The 18,526-nt window shown below is 39.6% G+C and overlaps 1 protein-coding gene and 1 long non-coding RNA gene across 5 annotated transcripts in view; one reads left to right on the forward strand and one right to left on the reverse strand.

The window, feature by feature from the left end:
- The window catches only part of nhsl1a (NHS-like 1a), a 52,652-nt gene that overhangs the window by 26,241 nt on the left and 7,885 nt on the right, over positions 1-18,526 (forward strand). For 3 of the 4 annotated variants that reach the window (XM_058748288.1, XM_058748289.1, XM_058748291.1), the window contains exons 2-5: positions 11,467-11,619; positions 16,133-16,260; positions 17,438-17,624; positions 18,169-18,300. In XM_058748288.1, the coding sequence (XP_058604271.1) occupies positions 11,467-11,619; positions 16,133-16,260; positions 17,438-17,624; positions 18,169-18,300 (600 nt within the window). Of the gene's footprint in view, positions 1-7,214; positions 9,760-11,466; positions 11,620-16,132; positions 16,261-17,437; positions 17,625-18,168; positions 18,301-18,526 lie in introns of those variants that run through there. The other variant, XM_058748290.1, reaches the window with a different exon arrangement.
- Positions 1-18,526, reverse strand: part of LOC131522664 (uncharacterized) — a 28,694-nt gene that overhangs the window by 3,924 nt on the left and 6,244 nt on the right. Inside the window, exons 2-3 of the long non-coding RNA XR_009266597.1 lie at positions 16,125-16,227; positions 11,418-11,600 (exon numbers count right to left, since the gene is read on the reverse strand). This is a non-coding gene — a long non-coding RNA (uncharacterized LOC131522664). The remainder of the gene's footprint in view (positions 1-11,417; positions 11,601-16,124; positions 16,228-18,526) is intronic.

The raw sequence follows: 18,526 nt of genomic DNA on the forward strand, positions 1-18,526 counted from the left end.
CAGACTCAGATTCTCTTGCATATCCATGTTTATTTCATGTCCATGCAAGCTCAATCTTACCATACAGTCTTTTTAATGTTGTGATTTTATTGCTGTGTACTTAGTAATTATCATTAATTCTAGTAGTCAACAGTATTGTCTTATTATCTTTATTTTGATGGTCATAAATAGTCACCCACCCAGTTATAAAGCAAGAAGTTAAGAGAGACTGTTTGTTACACTGCCTTAGAAGACTTATTGCATTCATGAAATGGCAGAAATTTATTATTGATGATAATGGCTTTTTCCGCCAAGTAATATAGTCCATTAGCCTAACTACAGGCTGTTTATGAAGCAATGTAGCAACTTGAATGTTCACAACAAGTTTAAATATATCAGATATTTTACAGTTTACAGGAAAAACTGTAAATTTAAATGTACTGTAAAAGCCTTTCCGAGGAGAATGCACTTTAAATAGTAAAATACACTTGAGTTGCCTGAGTGCTATGTTGCCTTAGTAACAACATGGCTGTTGCTATGCACTTGCTAAGGTGTTCTGAATGGTTTTCAGAGCATTGCTATGCAGCTACTAAGTTGCTCTGGTTGCAAGGGTGTTGCTAGCAGGGTCAGAAAATGTACTTTTCCATTAAGGGGCACTTTTTACATTTGTGAGGGTAATTTTAATCACAACCTTAATGTCTTAAATGTCAAATACTTACATTTAACCAAATACAGTATCTCAGTTTGTTAAATTTGGTGTTATCGCTCTCACTCTCTCAAACTGGTCACTGGAAGTTCAACATGGCACCTCATGGCAAAGAACTCTTTTCTGAGGATCGGAAAAAAAGAATTGTTGCTCTACATAAAGATGGTGTAGGCTATAAGAAGATTGCCAAGACCCTGAAACTGAGCTGCAGCACGGTGGCCAAGACCATACAGCGGTTTAACAGGACAGGTGCCACTCAGAACAGGCCTCGCCATGGTCGACCAAAGAAGTTGAGTGCACATGCTCAGCGTCATATCCAGAGGTTGTGTTTGGGAAATAGATGTATGAGTGCTGCCAGTATTGCTGCAGAGGTTGAAAGGGGTGGGGGGTCGGCCTGTCAGTGCTTAGATCATACGCCGCACACTGCATCAAATTGGTCTGCAAGGCTGTCGTCCCAGAAGGAAGCCTCTTCTAAAGATGATGCACAAGACAGCCCGCAAACAGTTTACTGAAGACAAGCAGACTAAGGACATGGATTACTGGAACCATGTCCTGTGGTCTGATGAGACCAAGATAAACTTATTTGGTTCAGATGGTGTCAAGCGTGTGTGGCGGCAACCAGGTGAGGAGTAAAAAAGGCAAGTGTGTCTTGCCTACAGTCAAGCATTGTGGTGGGAGTGTCATGGTCTGGGGCTGGATGAGTGCTGCCGGCACTGGGGAGCTACAGTTCATTGAGGGAACCATGAATGCCAACATGTAATGTGACATACTGAAGCAGAGCATGATCCCCTCCCTTCGGGGACTGGGCCGCAGGGCAGTATTCCAACATAATAATGACCCCAAACACACCTCCAAGATGACCACTGCCTTGCTAAAGAAGCTGAGGGTAAAGGTGATGGACTGGCCAAGCATGTCTCCAGACCTAAACCCTATTGAGCATCTGTGGGACATCCTCAAACGGAAGGTGGAGGAGCGCAAGGTCTCTAACATCCACCAGCTCCGTGATGTCGTCATGGAGGAGTGGAAGAGGACTCCAGTGGCAACCTGTGAAGCTCTGGTGAACTCCATGCCCAAGAGGGTTAAGGCAGTGCTGGAAAATAATGGTGGCCACACAAAATATTGACACTTTGGGCCCAATTTGGACATTTTCACTTAGGGGTGTACTCACTTTTGTGGCCAGCAGTTTAGACATTAATGGCTGTGTGTTATTTTGAGGAGACAGCAAATTTACACTGTTATACAAGCTGTACACTCACTACTTCACATTGTAGCAAAGTGTAATTTCTTCACTGTTGTCACATGAAAAGATATAATAAAATATTTACAAAAATGTGAGGTACTTCTGTGAGATATTGTACTTCAATCAATCAGAATACTTTAAACTGTTGCCAATAACAACTGACTGTTTAAAATTGTATCTGAATTATACATTTAAAAACAGAAGCTAACAGGGCTGCAATAATATGACAAAAATTGTTATTGTCGATTATTGCTCCTGATTGTCAGTCCTGTCTTCCCGTGTCTTGTGTTTCCCCTCCTCTTGTGCCCATATTTGGTTTGTTCCTGTCCTCGTTTAGGTTCATTAGGTTATTAGTCCCCAGTCGTGTGCTATTAATCATCTAATTTACTCCTGTTTATAAGCCCTGCGTTCCCTGAGTCTGATGTCTGCTGTTAATTGTTGTAACACAGTTCGTAGAAGAAGGAGGCGGGAGAGCATTGCTATGCGGGAACCGGCGAACATTTAAACAAGGTTTTAATAAAATAACCAAACATAAAAGTAAAGCAGCAGCCCCTCACGGACGACTGCCGCACACAAAACACAAATCAAAGTCCAGGCCTGGTCCTCTCTCGTCTTGCACTGTCGTTGCTCCTCCTTTTATCCTTCCGGATCTCCTTCGTGGGACTCGAGACCGGTGAGTGGCGCAGGTGTCGCTCATTATCATTAGCTCCACCGGCCTCGCTCCGTTCCCATGGCTCTCGGCCCCGCCCCACTTGTTACATACCCCCATCACCCCTCACAGGCCGTGGGGGTACTCCCAAGACTGCGCTCTACTCCCCCCTTCCCCCCTCTCTGGGGGGAGCCGATCACGGCGGCCGCGGCGTACCTGGGGGTAAGGACAGACGAGGCGAGAGAAAAGGAGATGGAAGAATGAGGAGAGACAGAGACGAGAGAGGGGAGGAAAAAATAAATAAATTCTCGGTCCGGTTCCCGGACACACTGCTGCTCGGTCCTCAACCAGCTGACAGGCTCTCCCTCGCGGTACCATGCGATGGTACTGGACCTCTTTGGTGGATGGTTCTGCTCCTGTGATGGCTCCTGGGACTCTGGATATGAGTGGCGCAGGTGTCGCTCATTATCATTAGCTCCACCGGCCTCGCTCCGTTCCCACGGCTCTCGGCCCCGCCCCACTCGTTACAATTGTCTTCCTGTGTTCCATGTCTCCTGCGATTCCTATGTCTGAAGTATTGGATGAATAAAAGTCTACGTATTGGAAAGATTCCCTTGTCTCCTCGTTCCCTTGCTCCAGAGGATCGTGACAGAACGGCAGACCAAAACAGTTACCACTACGCTGTTTTCCCCTGTTTTGTTTTCTCCGTTTTGTGAGTTTTTTGTTGTTCCTGGTTGCATCATTGCCCTGGGCCGCAGAGATCTCCCCTTCGAGGAGTTTGTCTGGGAGTTCTGCGGGCTCGTCGCGGCAACGGCTCTCAACGACGCCACCATCCTCTCGCTTTTCTGGCACGGGGTCAATTTCCATCATCCTGTGGACCTCCCAGACACCACAGGACTAAGATGGAGGGAAGGGATCCTCCGGTGTCTGGAGACTGTCCTGCCCCGAGCCAGAACCAGCCCGCCGCCCGATCCTCACCCAAGCCCGCCGCCATCCACGGTTCTCCCAAGCCCGCCGTCCGTGGGGAATTCTACGCCGCCGTCCACGGCTCTCCCAAGCCCGCCGTCCGCGGCCAACGCAAGTCTGGCGCCGTCTGCGGCTCTCCCAAGCCTGCCGTCCGCGGGGAAATCTATGCCGCCGTCCGCGGCCCACGCAAGCCCGCCGTCGTTCGCGGCCAAAGAGAGTAGAGAGTATGGCGAGCCTGCCGGCAGAGAGTATGGCAAGCCCGCCGGTCGCGACTACCCCCAGGCCTGTGCCAGCCCCTCGAAAGCGCTATTGCTGTTCCCGCACCTCCCGAGCACCCTCCAGTGCCCGCTCCTCGCAAGTGCCCTCCAGTGCCTGCTCGTCGCAAGAGCCCTCCTTTGTCTCCGCTGGTCCCGTCCAGCTCTCAGTCGTCCCCGCTGTTTCCGTCCAGCTCCGCGCTTCCAGAGCGCCCCCCGGAGCCCGCTCTTCCAGAGCGCCCCCAAGAGTCCGCTCCCCCTGAATCCCAGCCTGAAACTACTTCTAATTTCAGAGCGACCACCTCCCCTCCCTGTTGGATGTTGCAAGTCGCGGGATGTGCCTTCCGGGAGGGGGGAGTAATGTCAGTCCTGTCTTCCTGTGTCTTGTGTTTCCCCTCCTCTCGTGCCCATATTTGGTTTGTTCCTATCCTCGTTTAGGTTCATTAGGTTATTAGTCCCCAGCTGTGTGTTATTAATCATCTAGTTTACTCCTGTTTATAAGCCCTGTGTTCCCTGAGTCTGATGTCTGCTGTTAATTGTCTTCCTGTGTTCTGTGTCTCCTGCGATTCCTATGTTTGAAGTATTGGATGAATAAAAGTCTATGTATTGGAAAGATTCCCTTGTCTCCTCGTTCCCTTGCTCCAGAGGATCGTGACACTGATATTGCAATAATGTTTATTAATGTCGATTAATAGAATACATTAAAAAAAAAGTGTGTTTTAACAGCTCGTCACATATTCTGGCTCTGGCTTCACAGACAAAAATTGGTCAGTCCAAAACATTAGTCTAGTCTAGCGCAAGTTACGCAAAAACTCCCGTTATAATCACTGAAGCTACAAAATGAATCTTTATTTACTTTGTATTTGCACAGCATGGTTTCACGAGTACAAAGAAATCAATCAGTGAGCGTGCACACTCATCGACTCGGGAGTTTACAGTGCTGCCAAACTGAATGCCACTGATTGGCCGTTGCATTCCTAAGCTCAACGGAAATGTGTGTCATTGGTTATAAGGCTCAATGCTGCAAAAACAATGCATAAAAAGCAATCTGATGCAGTGTGAGCGAATCTAAATGTAATTCCTCGAATAGACACTGTTCATTCATTTTCACCTTTCATTTTATTCATGACAGCCGTATTTGATTAGGCTATTTTTAAGCAACTAGACAGCTGATTCTGGTTTAGGGTAAAAGGGCCTGCACTCAATTTAGTATGCTATTCTTGTCCCTACACTGCCCCAAAAAAGTCTTTCTTACTTAGTATTTTATTTTGTTTTCCATTAGAAATGTCTGAACATTCTTAAATCAAGATACATTTACATTTAAGATACATTTAGAAGCAAAATGACTTAAGATATCAAGTTTTGTTTTCTGAAAAATCTAGCAAATTTAATTGAGTTTATGCTTGAAAAAAATCTGCCACTGAGGTCGGAAAAATAAACTTAATTCAAAGGGAAAACACGATTATTTTTCTGACCCCACAGATAATACTTAACTTCATTTAAAAAAACAAGACCTAATATCTTAAGTCATTTTGCTTCTCAAGTAAATGTATTTTGATTTAAGAATGTTTATATATAGTAATAGTACACATCTCAATAAACCGCATGATTGGGTGCCGTGTCATTAATGCTCGCTAGTCTGTCAGTTGCTTATAACAAGTGGGAATTATGGTATATTTTTTCTTTACTATTGTTTTTTTTTTTCTATTATGTCCATCTGTGCATCGTAACATGACACTAGATGACATCATGCAGTGATAGCTCATTCTTAAAATCTGTTTCAGGAAGTATCTGGATTACAATATAATCTGTGGGTAGCATTACATTGTGATCAATACATATTGGCTGCTCCTTTGATTTATATTTGTAATTCTGTCCAGTTGTCCTGCATGTTTGTTTTCACCAGCGATATATGGGCAGAGGTTGTTAACCTGGTGACTGCGGACACTGGACTGAGTGGGTCCATTGTGTGAACCGTAGCATGCAGGACGAATGATAAGGGCTGTTGTGCAGGTGTGGGCTGGCCTCACGTGACTCGCTCACTCACTGAAGTACCCTCTCTTTCTTATTCTGTTGCTAGGGGACTCTTTTTTGGATTCTCTCTAATCAGCCATGTTTTTGCTCACTATGAAGGGAATGTTCTCAGTGTGATGACTGCTTTGATTAAAGGTGATAGAACATCCTAACCTTTTCAACTACTATTATCTCTCTTATGAATATATGAATATGAGAGTGATTGCAGTGAATATTTATTTGCATTTATTAAGGCTGTTTAATCAGAGGAAAGCGGAATAAACATCAAGATGGAAAATTCAGATTCAAGATTTAATAGTTATTGCTAATGAAATCTTTCTGACTTAAAAATAATGAGGATATTGCTCTGCTTATCTTCATATGCAAAACCAAAAACACATATGCAAAAGTATCATGCAGCAAATGGATTTTAAATAGGGATGCACCAATATGTAAAATGTTGTGTTTTTCTTATCTTTCATTTGGGCACCAATTGGCAGCCAGGACTGCCACTTCAAAAAAAAAATTTTTAATTAAAAAATGACGCACATTTGAACTAGTTTTTTGTAGCTTATATATTATACATACAGAGCAAAGCCTGTCTACAAACCCATTCCTCATTAAAGTTCAAGTGCTTTCTTCCTTTTCCTTCCTGTCTTTTGTGGTATACTACGTTTTTCTGTCTGTCTGGCATTTTCACACAGCGACACACAATAGCTGAGACGTCTTTGAGGGAGTCCACACACTGCTGGAGTTTTGTTCACAATCCCCATTCTGTCTCATTATGGTCCTATTCATTTCTATTGTATCAGCACGAATGCAGCATTAAAATCCCAACTGGCCCATGGTTTGTATATCGATGCAAGTCATTAAGAGTTGTTTCTTCTATAGGTATGCAATTTGCCATATGTTTTTTGGGTATACAGTGAGTGAAAAACAATATTGCGTTTTGTGAGGTATATTAATTTAGCTGTTGTTCATCTCAGGCTAGTGTTTAATGGGCATTTTTGTTGACCCTCCAGCTGCTTTACATGGACAAGTTTGTCTTCTTCAGTTAATGTCTTGTCTGGGACATGGGGAGGAGGTACACATACTCATATACACATTGTGTGGACTGGTAGTGCTGGAAACCACTAAACACGATCAGTCAGACAGAACGTTTTTAGCATTTTAGGGGGCTGTACCTCATTATGAGGGTGCCCTTTAGCTGAGCCAGGGTAAGCCAATGGAATACACAACATCAACCAGGAAAAAAACAAGCAAAGTGGATCTAGAAGCAGTAGCTACCGTGTAAGGAACAGAGATGTCTTGTTTTTTAGTTTTTTTTTAAATATTGGAGCCAAATCAGGGCTTGCAAAATGTTAAAATCCCTGGTAGCCCTTCAGGCAGGCATTCTTCAGATTTTGGTGGCCCAAAATGAATTTAACTAGCCTGAATAACCGAGATTTCATCTGAACTGTGGATAAATCAGCATGATCAAAAACTTCAGTGAATATATTTTTGTTTCAAATAACAAGTCAAGAGAGTAGGGGTGCAACGAATCACAAATCTCATGGTTCAAATCATATTACAGGTTTTGAGTCACAGATCGGACCTTTTTTGGATTTTTAAAAATTATTTAAAGAACATTTAAGTACTTTTTCGATACCACAGCAAAAACTACTAGCATAACTAATAAAGGTCAAACATTATTAAAGACAAGTGAAGCGTCGGTAATAAAATAAGGACAAATAAACAAATTGCAAGTAAAAAAATAGCAAAGCCACAAATAATGCAAGGTCTAAAATTTGTTTTCAAGCACATAAATGTAATAATTAAGTGTAAAACAACACTGCACAGTGAATATAGATTAATCTTTTTTTAAAGTTGTGTTTTGTTGTTTGTTATTTACATCATTGACAGAGAGCAGCAGGTATAGGCTGCTGTTCCTTTAAGACCAGAAGCACAGATTCAATAAAATTATACACATGCAATTTCTTTCTTCACTGTTTACGTTCACTTAAGACATAACCGACTATTTAAGAGAATCTTTGCAGAGACGGGTATTGTGAGATAATTTTTTGTGTATGAGCCCATTCAAGTGCAAGAAGACTCGAAAGATGAATCAATTCTGTGTTTGCACAAATGCCACAAATAATAGTGCGCGAGTACCGAATTGAGTTCTGTTTAGCCTCTTCATACACTTGAATGTTTAAACTGGCTTATCTACAGCACATTACATTAAGACTTTTTTTTTAGTTTTGTTAAGAGTTTTAGTTATTTTGTACTGTTTATTATGTAGTTGAGATCAATAACTTGATTGAATTTATGGTGCCTCTAAAAGACTGAAGGGTCATTAAAAAAAATCAGCACGAAAATGAAATTGATGTTAATTCATCTGTGCATTAACTCACAGTCAACTCTGTGTCATAACTCAAACTTCTGGTGAAACAACAGACTTCTCCCTGGTGATGTATGCCAGACTTCTCCAATCATTTAGCCTGCTTAAACCCTAAACCCTTTCGACAAGCTTGTATTTAGATCTGCCTCCATCCAATCAACCAATTCAATTTTTTGATGATCTGTTTTGCTCAGATGTCTCATTATGACTTTAAATACACCATTTTCAACAACTAGAATTTGTGAGAGGAATCAAAACCAGAATCATAAAATTCCTTACGCTACAGATGAACACAAAGCTGCAATAATAAATAACAAATAATGTTGCACAATATTTATTCAAATTCATTCAAATTGAATTTGACACAAGGGAGAACTACCAAATCAGTTTATTAGTGGGAAAAGGGCAATTAACATTTTTACCACTGTTGTAAAATCACTCTTACAAACTGTTACAGCATACTTCAGATTTTTGTAGCCAATTCTTATTCATATAGTGCAAAAAACAGGGAGAGACATTTGCTGTGCCACTGAGTGGTCGTCACGCTCTATATGATGGTAGCCACGTTGGATCAGTGTCAATGCATCATGGCCATCTGTGTGTCATCTGAGTGTGCTATGATGAACAGAGGGCTCTAAATTACAGCACTGCTGATTGGCACACCATGCTTGGTAAATACCAGGTCTAATTGTCCTTTGCTCAAGAAACCCAACTTGAAGGTTTGAATACTTAATGTCTACTTAATGTCGCAAACCCACAGGTGTGAGTCATGTGCACTGAATCCAAATGCAGTTCTGACCAACCTCACGTGTGAAAATGCTGAGTGGCCGTTCACGGTTCATTAGAAAGAAAAAAAATGGAGCAAGGAGGAGAAAGAAACTTACACTTGCTTTAACACTAAAGAAATACTGCAGCAATGAGCCCCTAAATAGGAGTTGGGTGGGTGACCACCACCTTAATCTCTGCTGAATGCCCTAGAATCCTTTTCAAACTCGTCTTGGGCCCCCCAGCTCAAAAGAAAAAGGACAGAGTGAAAGGAGGAGTGGCAGGAGCTGCAGCGGTGTAGAGAAACACAATAGGCTGATTGTCAGTGATCCATAGTGTATGGCACGGATCCAAGTTGGTTATACCTCCACAGCAGTAAAGGCAAGGTGAGAGAGACTTAAACCTATGCAATGCGACAGAGAGACATGCACTATAGCTAGAGACACGAGGGGAGGAGAGACACACAATTGATGAGCAGAGGAAGGCGGATGCAGAGAGAGAGAGTACAACTCAAACAGCAACTGAATATCCTCTGGGGTGGGCAAATGTGTGTGAGAGAAAGAGAGAGAGAGGTAGAAGAGGAGGGGGAGTGTTGCATGCTGTGCCAGTCAGCGTAAAATGAGTAAAGAGAGAGTGTCGTATGGGTAGTGGCGGATTTTTCCCCCCTTTCTCTTCCTCACACTCACTCGCTCTGATGGTGGACTAATACATCCTTTTGCGCATATCTCTCAGGGGATCGATCACCCGTCACAATGGTGTTCATCTCGACCACTCTTAAATCTGTCATTAAGTACTTCAAAAAGAAGGGTAAGCTCATTTTATCATGTACAGTATTGGTTTTGGTTTATCTTATCACACGTGCATCTCAAGGTCAAGTAGACTGAAGTAGTTTGGGGTGTGGGGTTATTCATCAGTGCTGCTGTGAGTTGCATGTATCTGATTCGAAGCGCTGTGCTACATTTGTTTGCGAGTTTCTTTTTATAGCAGGGCATTGGACTCCTTATAGTGACCTTGTTCTGCAACTTTGAGTGATTTTTTGTATTGTGCCCTGTTTTGTTCATTTTTAATATATTCTACCTTGAGTGTTCACCAAATGTTACAGTATATATATATATATATATATATATATATATATATATATACATACATACATACATACACACACATATATATATATATATATATATATATATATATATATATATATATATATATATATATATATATATATATATATATATATATATATATAATTAATACATTTATTATATTCATTAAGTCAAATCTATAATTATAAATTATAATTAAATTGAAAATTGAAGTATATATATATATATATATATATATATATATATATATATATATATGAAGCATACACATTCTCTGATTATATTTCAATTCAATTAAATACAAATATTTTAATCTTATTTAGTTTATATTAATTATAATAATATCAATATGATTTTTTACTTATATGAACTGCTGGTTTGGTATGAGACAAAGGTAGAATATTATATACATGACTATCAATAACAATATTGATGAATGTTGTAAATGTACATTTAATTAAGATTACACATATACTGTACTTGTTTACACATTTGAATTAGCCTTAGAGTATATTCCAACAGAGTCATTGACATTTTGTTGGACTAGTGAATTCTACCTTCATGTGTTTTGAGCTCATGACCTAGTACTCTCGCATGACCTCTTGCACTTGAGGAAACTATTATTGTGAATAATCTATAATCAATGACATACTTTTTGTATGGAAAAATGCATTGATAAGACTGACCTGGTTAATCTTACCCGGAGGGCCTTGGCATAATTGATCGTTTAATCTGGGTTGTCAAGGCACCAGCCAGAGACAAGCATGTCTCCAGTGTCTTTAGACGCAGTGGTGCAGAAGTGTTTGATTGGCCCGGCCCCTCATGCAGTTTTTCATGTGTTCTCTCTGAGGGAGCCTAAGAGACTGCACATGACTGCAGCTCCCAAATCTCATGTGCCTAGCGGCTGCAGCCAAAGGCAAAGGTTTTCTTTCTGTCTGAATTATATATCCTCCTGCTGACATCTGGATTGAGTATAAAAACTAATTTTAAAATTCTGGCTCATACTGATAAGCCAATAATTAATTTGTTGTTATGGCTAACATTATCATTTTGTACTATTTTATGTTAAGTATTTAAATAAATAAAAATGAATGCTACAAGTAGGCATCATTATAATTGAAAATCTGAAGATAGAATTTTCATTTTGAGACTTACTAATGTATTAAGTATTTTAAAGTTTAACTTTGAGTGTTAAATGACGATGAATTAAAAAAATATCACTATTATCAGCCAGGTAGAACTATTTGCACCCCTAAATAGTTCTAAAAGACAATTTTATTCAGGCTTTTCCATTGAAAAGACGTGTATTTTCAGCAATCTAAGTAGTTGCAGTGCGCTTTTATACAAACCACTGACCTTCATCCTTTAAACATGTTGAATTTTAATGTGTCCTTGTTTCTTATAGCGGTGTCCAGTCTAGATGAGGAGAGCAAGTGGTCGGTGCACTACACAGCCCCCTGGCACCAACAGGAGAATGTCTTCCTGCCAGGATCCAGACCAGCCTGCGTCGAGGACCTTCACCATCAGGCCAAAGTCAACCTGAAAACAGTCCTCAGAGGTCAGAGACAAAAACTACAGTAATCCCCTCCCCCCTTTTTTTTCTTTTCTAAATGCAAAATATAATCTCAGCAGTAGAAGCAGTGATTCATTAGAAGATAAGATTCAGCATAATTGCTTCACGTATAATCTGCAAGTACAAAATGCCCTGCAGAAGAATGTGACTTCTCTGTTACAGACCGTTGACCATTGTAATGAAGATAACATTACCACTGTGCAGAAAGTTCTCTTGCACAACCATTTTACCCTGTAATGAAGCAGAGCATTTTGACACAAATGTTATAACCCTGCTTCAACTCTAGACCTCAGAGGTCAATTTGGACTACTGACACTGTTGTATTCATCACTACATATAATAATCTGCACCTGTTAATTTACTAGTTGCATAGTGCAGGTTTTTCTAAAGTAGTATCATCTTTGACCAAAATGTTATCTGCCTCTGAAATGACTTCTGAATCTACTTTCCTTATGCCGCCAATACACTACCCGATTTTCAGTGTTGTCAGATCACGACTGTTTTGGGTATCATAAATTTGCTGTTTGCACATTACATGACGGATCAATGACTTGGGGTCATATTTCACTAGGAGGAATCCCCAACAACTATGTCTCATTTACAAAATATATGCACGAGAAGTGATACTGTACATTAAATGACATAAGATCACACATGAGCAGAATTGCCCTGTATCTTGCTCTCCCATTGGCTGAACTGTAGGTTGTTGCAATGTCATTTCCAGGCAAAACACATTTCATAATGCAAGACTTTGAATTGCAGACAGGTCCAGATATTAAGCCTGCTAAATATGTCTAAGGCATAGGCAACGATGATAATTCACACTATGCAATCTTCACTCACGTGAAGGAGCACATTTGCCTCAGATTTTGGGCTTTTGTCGGTGATCTCCAGAAAAACATGTTGGCAGGTAAATAATCGGGCCTAAAATCCTGTATTGTGTACCTAGCATTAACTGAACTGTAATGAGCTGATGATCTGAATCAAGTGTGTTAATAATAAACATACCAAATTATGCATCACAATGAAAAGCAGTGTTTTAGACTACTCTAATATAGGATTTAAAAAATCTGCAAAATCTTATTGCCATTAAATGTTATCTTAATAAAGATTTTGACAATAGTAGCAATACAATACAAAAGAAGCATTATTAGGGATATATTGAAATGTTTTCAAAGGTGAAAATGACCCTCAGCATCCAAGTACAGGCTAAAGGGTTGGCCGGTCCACTTTCAAATGCAATCTCACTGCAAAAACTTATTGCACAGGAGCACAGACCACAAATTGTCTCTAATATACTGTAAACAAATGCATGTCCTCTCCATGATTTTGGAGAGATGTTTGACATAGTGGTTTAAAATATGAGCCATTAAACCAAATTATTCCATTAAGTACCACCATATCCATTAGCACTTAATGTCTGTGTCCATTAGTTGCACTTAAATATATTTCACATAATGGAAGTAAAATGGATTGTGAATGTTTCTCATTGACTTTACACTCTCTATGTTTCTGAATCTTTTTTTGAAAGTTTTGTATCTTTGCCTGTTTTCTGGTTCATGTTACCTTGTATCAATACACTCTCCACAGGGATTTTTAAATTGCTTCCTGAACCCGCTTCAGTAGAGCCTAATGGCAGATGTCCTCATCATTTGACCTTCTGCTGCACTTGGGTATATTATCCTATACCAGTGAACAACATCACTTCCCTTTGTATCTGGAAACCAGATACATTTTACTTTCATGACTCTTCTTAAATTCTCTCATTTGACCTTGCTATTGCCTAAATAACTAGTCCTCTGAGGTGCTCTGGAATGCTAATGTACTGGTGCGTGTTTGTGAGCTGACTTGGCTCCAGCGGGGGCAGCAGGTGGCACACCAAATGTTTGTTTTCCCCTTTTTCCCAGTGAGCTTTGGCAGGGTCATGGCTGTTGTCTGTCTGTTTGTTATAATTCTGAATTAAATATATATATATTAATCTAATTTGCATTCATCAACCACCCACATCACAGCTTCTGAATGTTTTTCCTCTCACTCTATGAATCACAATGCGGCAATTAAGAGTTGACTGCAGGCACTGCAGCTGTACAACAGTCAATTTTTATTGACAATACAGGTTTTGATAACTGATTTGTAACCTTGCAACAATCAGTTACTATCATCCATTTTTACCTTCACCCTCATGTCATTCCAAACCTGTAAAACATTCTTCCTTACAATGAAGATGATACAAAATGAGATGTTTTGTTAGATGTTCATATGACAGAAGAAAGTCATACCAGTTTGTATTGACTTAAAAGTGAATAAATTATGAAGGAATATACATTTTTGCCTGACCTATTCCTTTAACCCCTTCTTAGATGGTAGACGAAGCTGCTTTTAGAAACATGAAGTAATTGTTATGGGCACTAAACTGTGTTTTTGTCCATGTTGCCTGCAGTAAGATGAGAAGTGAGAGGTAAAGTGAAAGGTTTGAAGTTAAGTCCTCTTAAGGATTATACTCTCTCTCTTTCACTCTTTGTCTGTCCATCACTCTTTGAGCTACTAGCATATTAACTTGTATTAGCCTCTACTCACTAATCGCAGCTCAAAATGCACAGCTAATTATAATTATTGACTCCAATAGAGTTTTTACTGATTAGCACGTTGTGAAGTAATATTATAAGCCTCCTAAAACATACCAACACTCCTATATACTATAATAATGTGCTTCTCATAATACGCAGCATGAGAAACACAGTTTATTTCTGGGTTAAGTGATGTGCTTTATAATTCATGTAATCTAAATTAACCTCTTGCCTCTGTCCAGCATGTGTGTGAGACATATTAATATACATTAAGAATGCAGGCCAAGCTGTTCCTACTTGCATTATATGTTGTTTGCAGGCTTGCTGACATTGCAGGTTTGTGTCACCTGGGGCCTCATTTATAAAACTCTCCATAGATTTCATCCTAAAAGTGTACGTAGGCACAAAAGCCTGATTTTGTACGCCGGAACCTGCGCAAAAATCCCTTTATAAATCCCAGTTAGGGGAAGATTGTGCGTACGTGCATCTCCACCTAGACTCCTCCCCGAAATCACCATATATGGAGCTTACAACGCCTAGTTTTACTATGCATAACCTCATCTGCATATCATTTCCATGCATATTCCCATCCACGTGACACCATGTTTTACACCATCAAAGGTACAAGACATTAAGGAAATATGAGATACGGACTATAAATGCCATTTGTGCCAAACATTTTATTTTAATTTTTTTAATTAACAATTACTACTCTCTAATGTCTACTCTCATTCTTATGTTTAACAGAGAGTTTTACATTGAATTCATATTTATTTACAGTATGTAGTACCTGAAATGGGATTTGTTTGCCATGAAAAAAGTATCAGTATCAGTTTATATCCTGAAGAAATACGTTTCTCTCACTAGGCCTTCTTAAGTGAAAATACAGAAAGCGAATGCTTTGCTTTGCTTACATTTTATAGATTTTAAGACAGTAACCAGCTGAGACATTTTGTGCAAACTGCAAGCTACGCTGGATAAGGTGCCATGTCTTATCATGAGCTACTGCAGGAAGATTAGTGATTGCATTGAGCTCTGCATAAAGACAGAAGAGAGAGAGCAAGAAAGGGAGAGAGAGAATAGCTAATAGTGTTTCTCAGCAGGCACTCATTATGAAGGTGCCAGGAGGTGATCAGCAGAAATAAATGGATATGTCAGTGGCATTAGGTGGAGGTGGAGACCCCCACTCTGCAGGCCATCCATAACCCAACAGTCAGTTCTGACATATTCAGGCTGAACTCTAGTGCCTGTTTTTACCGTAGGACTTAATCTTTTATTTGGCTGGAGCTCTTAGTGACAGAAATCTATCTATCTATCTATCTATCTATCTATCTATCTATCTATCGTTCTATCGTTCTATTGTTCTATCATTCTTTCACTACTAGAGCATAAGCTCACTGTCTATCATTTTGTAATTGCCCTCTCTGCACTGAGGGCAAAAGGACACTGTGGCTCTGCAGTTGTTCAGTAATTTGCTGAGTGTGATACAAGAGTCACCAGCCTTTATGTGAAATCTCTTCTTTGCAGTGTGCTTATCGGGATGCATTCTGCGCTGGATAAAAATACCTTAATCATTCTCATTTGTTCTCAAAAACAGTTATGCATTTCATTTATTTAAATTCTGTTGATGAGTAGTCCTTCCACTTACAGAACATGTGCACTGCAGCTGTTTTTTCTAAGAAATACATTTTACTTTTATTGCTTCATTTAGTTCTCCACAGGGCGATTTTTGTCTGAAAGAAATAAATAAATATTTGATTTTATTGCCTCTTTGATTAATAAAATATTTGTTTGAGCTGCCTGTGCACAACAATGTAGCATGAATTGTGGTTTAAATTCTTGCTATAGGCCTGTGATCTGTTTAATAGTCTTTACATACTCATTAACACTACAAATTGTTAATGATTGGATGGTTATGCTTACCTCTCCAGAGTGTGACAAGCTCAGGAAAGATGGATTCCGCAGTTCCCAGCACTACTCCCAAAGCCCTGCCTTCTCTGCAACCAGCCTTTGTGAAAATGTGCACCTGGATGAGGAGAAGGCAGAGAAGAAAAAGAAGGTAAATCTAACCTTAAACACAAATTTAAACACAGTCCTTCCCTTTACATTAGCATGCACGCTGCTGCTAGAAAAACAACTTTATTTTGTTTGGCTATGCAATATGTCATGCCATTTATAATCAATTTCACCATTTTATCGCCACAATTCTGTCCTGAAAATGGCTTTTAATTATGTAGTCCAAGAATTGATTAAATGTTATATTGTATTATAATGAGAACTAATGTATACTCATGTGCATGAAACAGACAAAGGCCCAGTTTTTTCCTAAATACTCAACGTGAAGACTTGATTTGGGTCACTTGTTTTGCACTGCCCCCTAGTAGCTGTTTGCATGCTAGCAGTGTAGTCCAGCACTACAATCATTGAGTAGAACTAGAAAATATTTATTCCAAATTCTGTAATCCTAGATAAAAGTAATGTCTCATTTCACTTGATGTTGTTTTGTTCTTTTATTTTCAATTTTTCTTTCCTCTCACCAAGCGGTTTAAAGTCTTAGACTGTCTATCACAGTCTTGCCTCTCTCTCTGCTGTCATTTGAGATCTTGGAAAAGAAAGGTACCGCTCTGCTAGTCAGTGGTAGCACTGTGCTTTGTGAAAGGTGGCTTCAGTTCCTAACAAGTCCTCATAGCATCTTCATACGCAACCTACTAGTGCTAGTCACCCGCCGTGAGCGTGTTTTCACCTCAAAGACATTGAGTATGGTAGATTACACAAATTAGACATTAATACATAATTAGATTGTGTATTTCCCTCAAGCAGTCTTGCAAATTTATAAGAACTGGTTATGCAAAGCAGGACAAAAGAGTCAATGTTGTCTCTTTGCCAAAAAAATCAAAAATAAATAAATAAAATAAAAGAGTATCGAGACACATTATGGTTGAATACATGTGACTGTAACACTGATCTCAAATTAGCATGAATAATTTAGAGAGTAGCTCTCCTCCATTCAGGGCTCCCCTGGGCTTATTGCTCAGAGAAATATTTCAGTCACCCGACGTTACTGGAGGGAAATGCACTCCGAGAGTCTTTTTTACTTTGCTCTTTTTGGAAAGCACTTAACTGAATTAACAATAGAAATGACCAAATATCAGACAATACCTATCACAGGGATTTGGCTAGGCTATCATTCACTGAAGCCTGACCTCATTAAATCAGTCTGTTTGTGTTGTGTTCAGGCTTCAGAGTCATCTAATGAAGAGGAGAAACTTGTGTACTCGATGCCGCCTCAGACCCCTCTGCTGGAACATGGCATGGACATCCAGAGAAGCTGGACCAGCTGTTTACCTTTGCCCACTCCTGAGGAGAAGATGAGACTACAGGCCCAGTCGGTGGCCACTGATATCATTCCCATCAACATTACAGGTACATCCATTGTTAAATCATGAAATATCACTTCTAATAATCTTGAAGTTTTTAGTGTAGTGGCCTTAACTATTCTGTTGTTAATCACATATCTTTTCAGTAAACAGTTATTCTGGACAGTGGGATAATAAGAATTTAAGTGGGTTCCTATAATTATTTCAGTTCTTTTCAGCTACAATTTCAACTATAATTAGGGATGCACGAATATTAAAACTCGTGCCAATAATCCTTTTCATGTTATAATAAGTAAAATGAATATTCATTTGAGATGTGCTAAAGATTAACAGTGTTATTAAATTATAAGAGTGCGCATAAGATGACAGCAAAGGTAATTTAAATGTAAAAATAGGGAAAATGAGCCAATACTGACACACATATATCAAAAACCGATGAATTAAAAGAAATCTGTCTGTATTATTTGTAGATATATCTTGCTTTTTATTTGATGATATTGCGTGCATCCCTAACTGCAATGTAGTGTCTCTGTCTCAGCATGAGGCATGCCATTAATAAACACTGGTTTTCTCTGTTTTTACATCTTTAGGTGAGAACTTTGACCTTCAGGCCAGTTTCCGTCGCTCTGCAGCAAACACTGATACCATAATACGAAGACCCAAGAGGGTGCAAAGAAGAAAGACAATAACAGGAGTTCCTGACAACATCCAGACTGAACTAGGTGTGATTCCTATTCATTGTTGCAATCCTATACAGTACATTGCACCCCTCTCAAACAACGTAAAGGTGCATTCACTCAATCTTTTTGCAGTAATTAGAAGTTTTATACATGAAGGAATGAATAGTGCTTTAACTAAAATTATGTCCCCAAACCAAATATCTGTCCACTCATATCAGCAATCTAATAAAAGCTGTTTTATTTTACATTGAGTGTCACCTCCTAGGCA

Source organism: Onychostoma macrolepis, chromosome 17, assembly GCF_012432095.1.
Source record: "Onychostoma macrolepis isolate SWU-2019 chromosome 17, ASM1243209v1, whole genome shotgun sequence".
In the NCBI taxonomy this organism is placed as follows: Eukaryota; Metazoa; Chordata; class Actinopteri; order Cypriniformes; family Cyprinidae; genus Onychostoma; species Onychostoma macrolepis.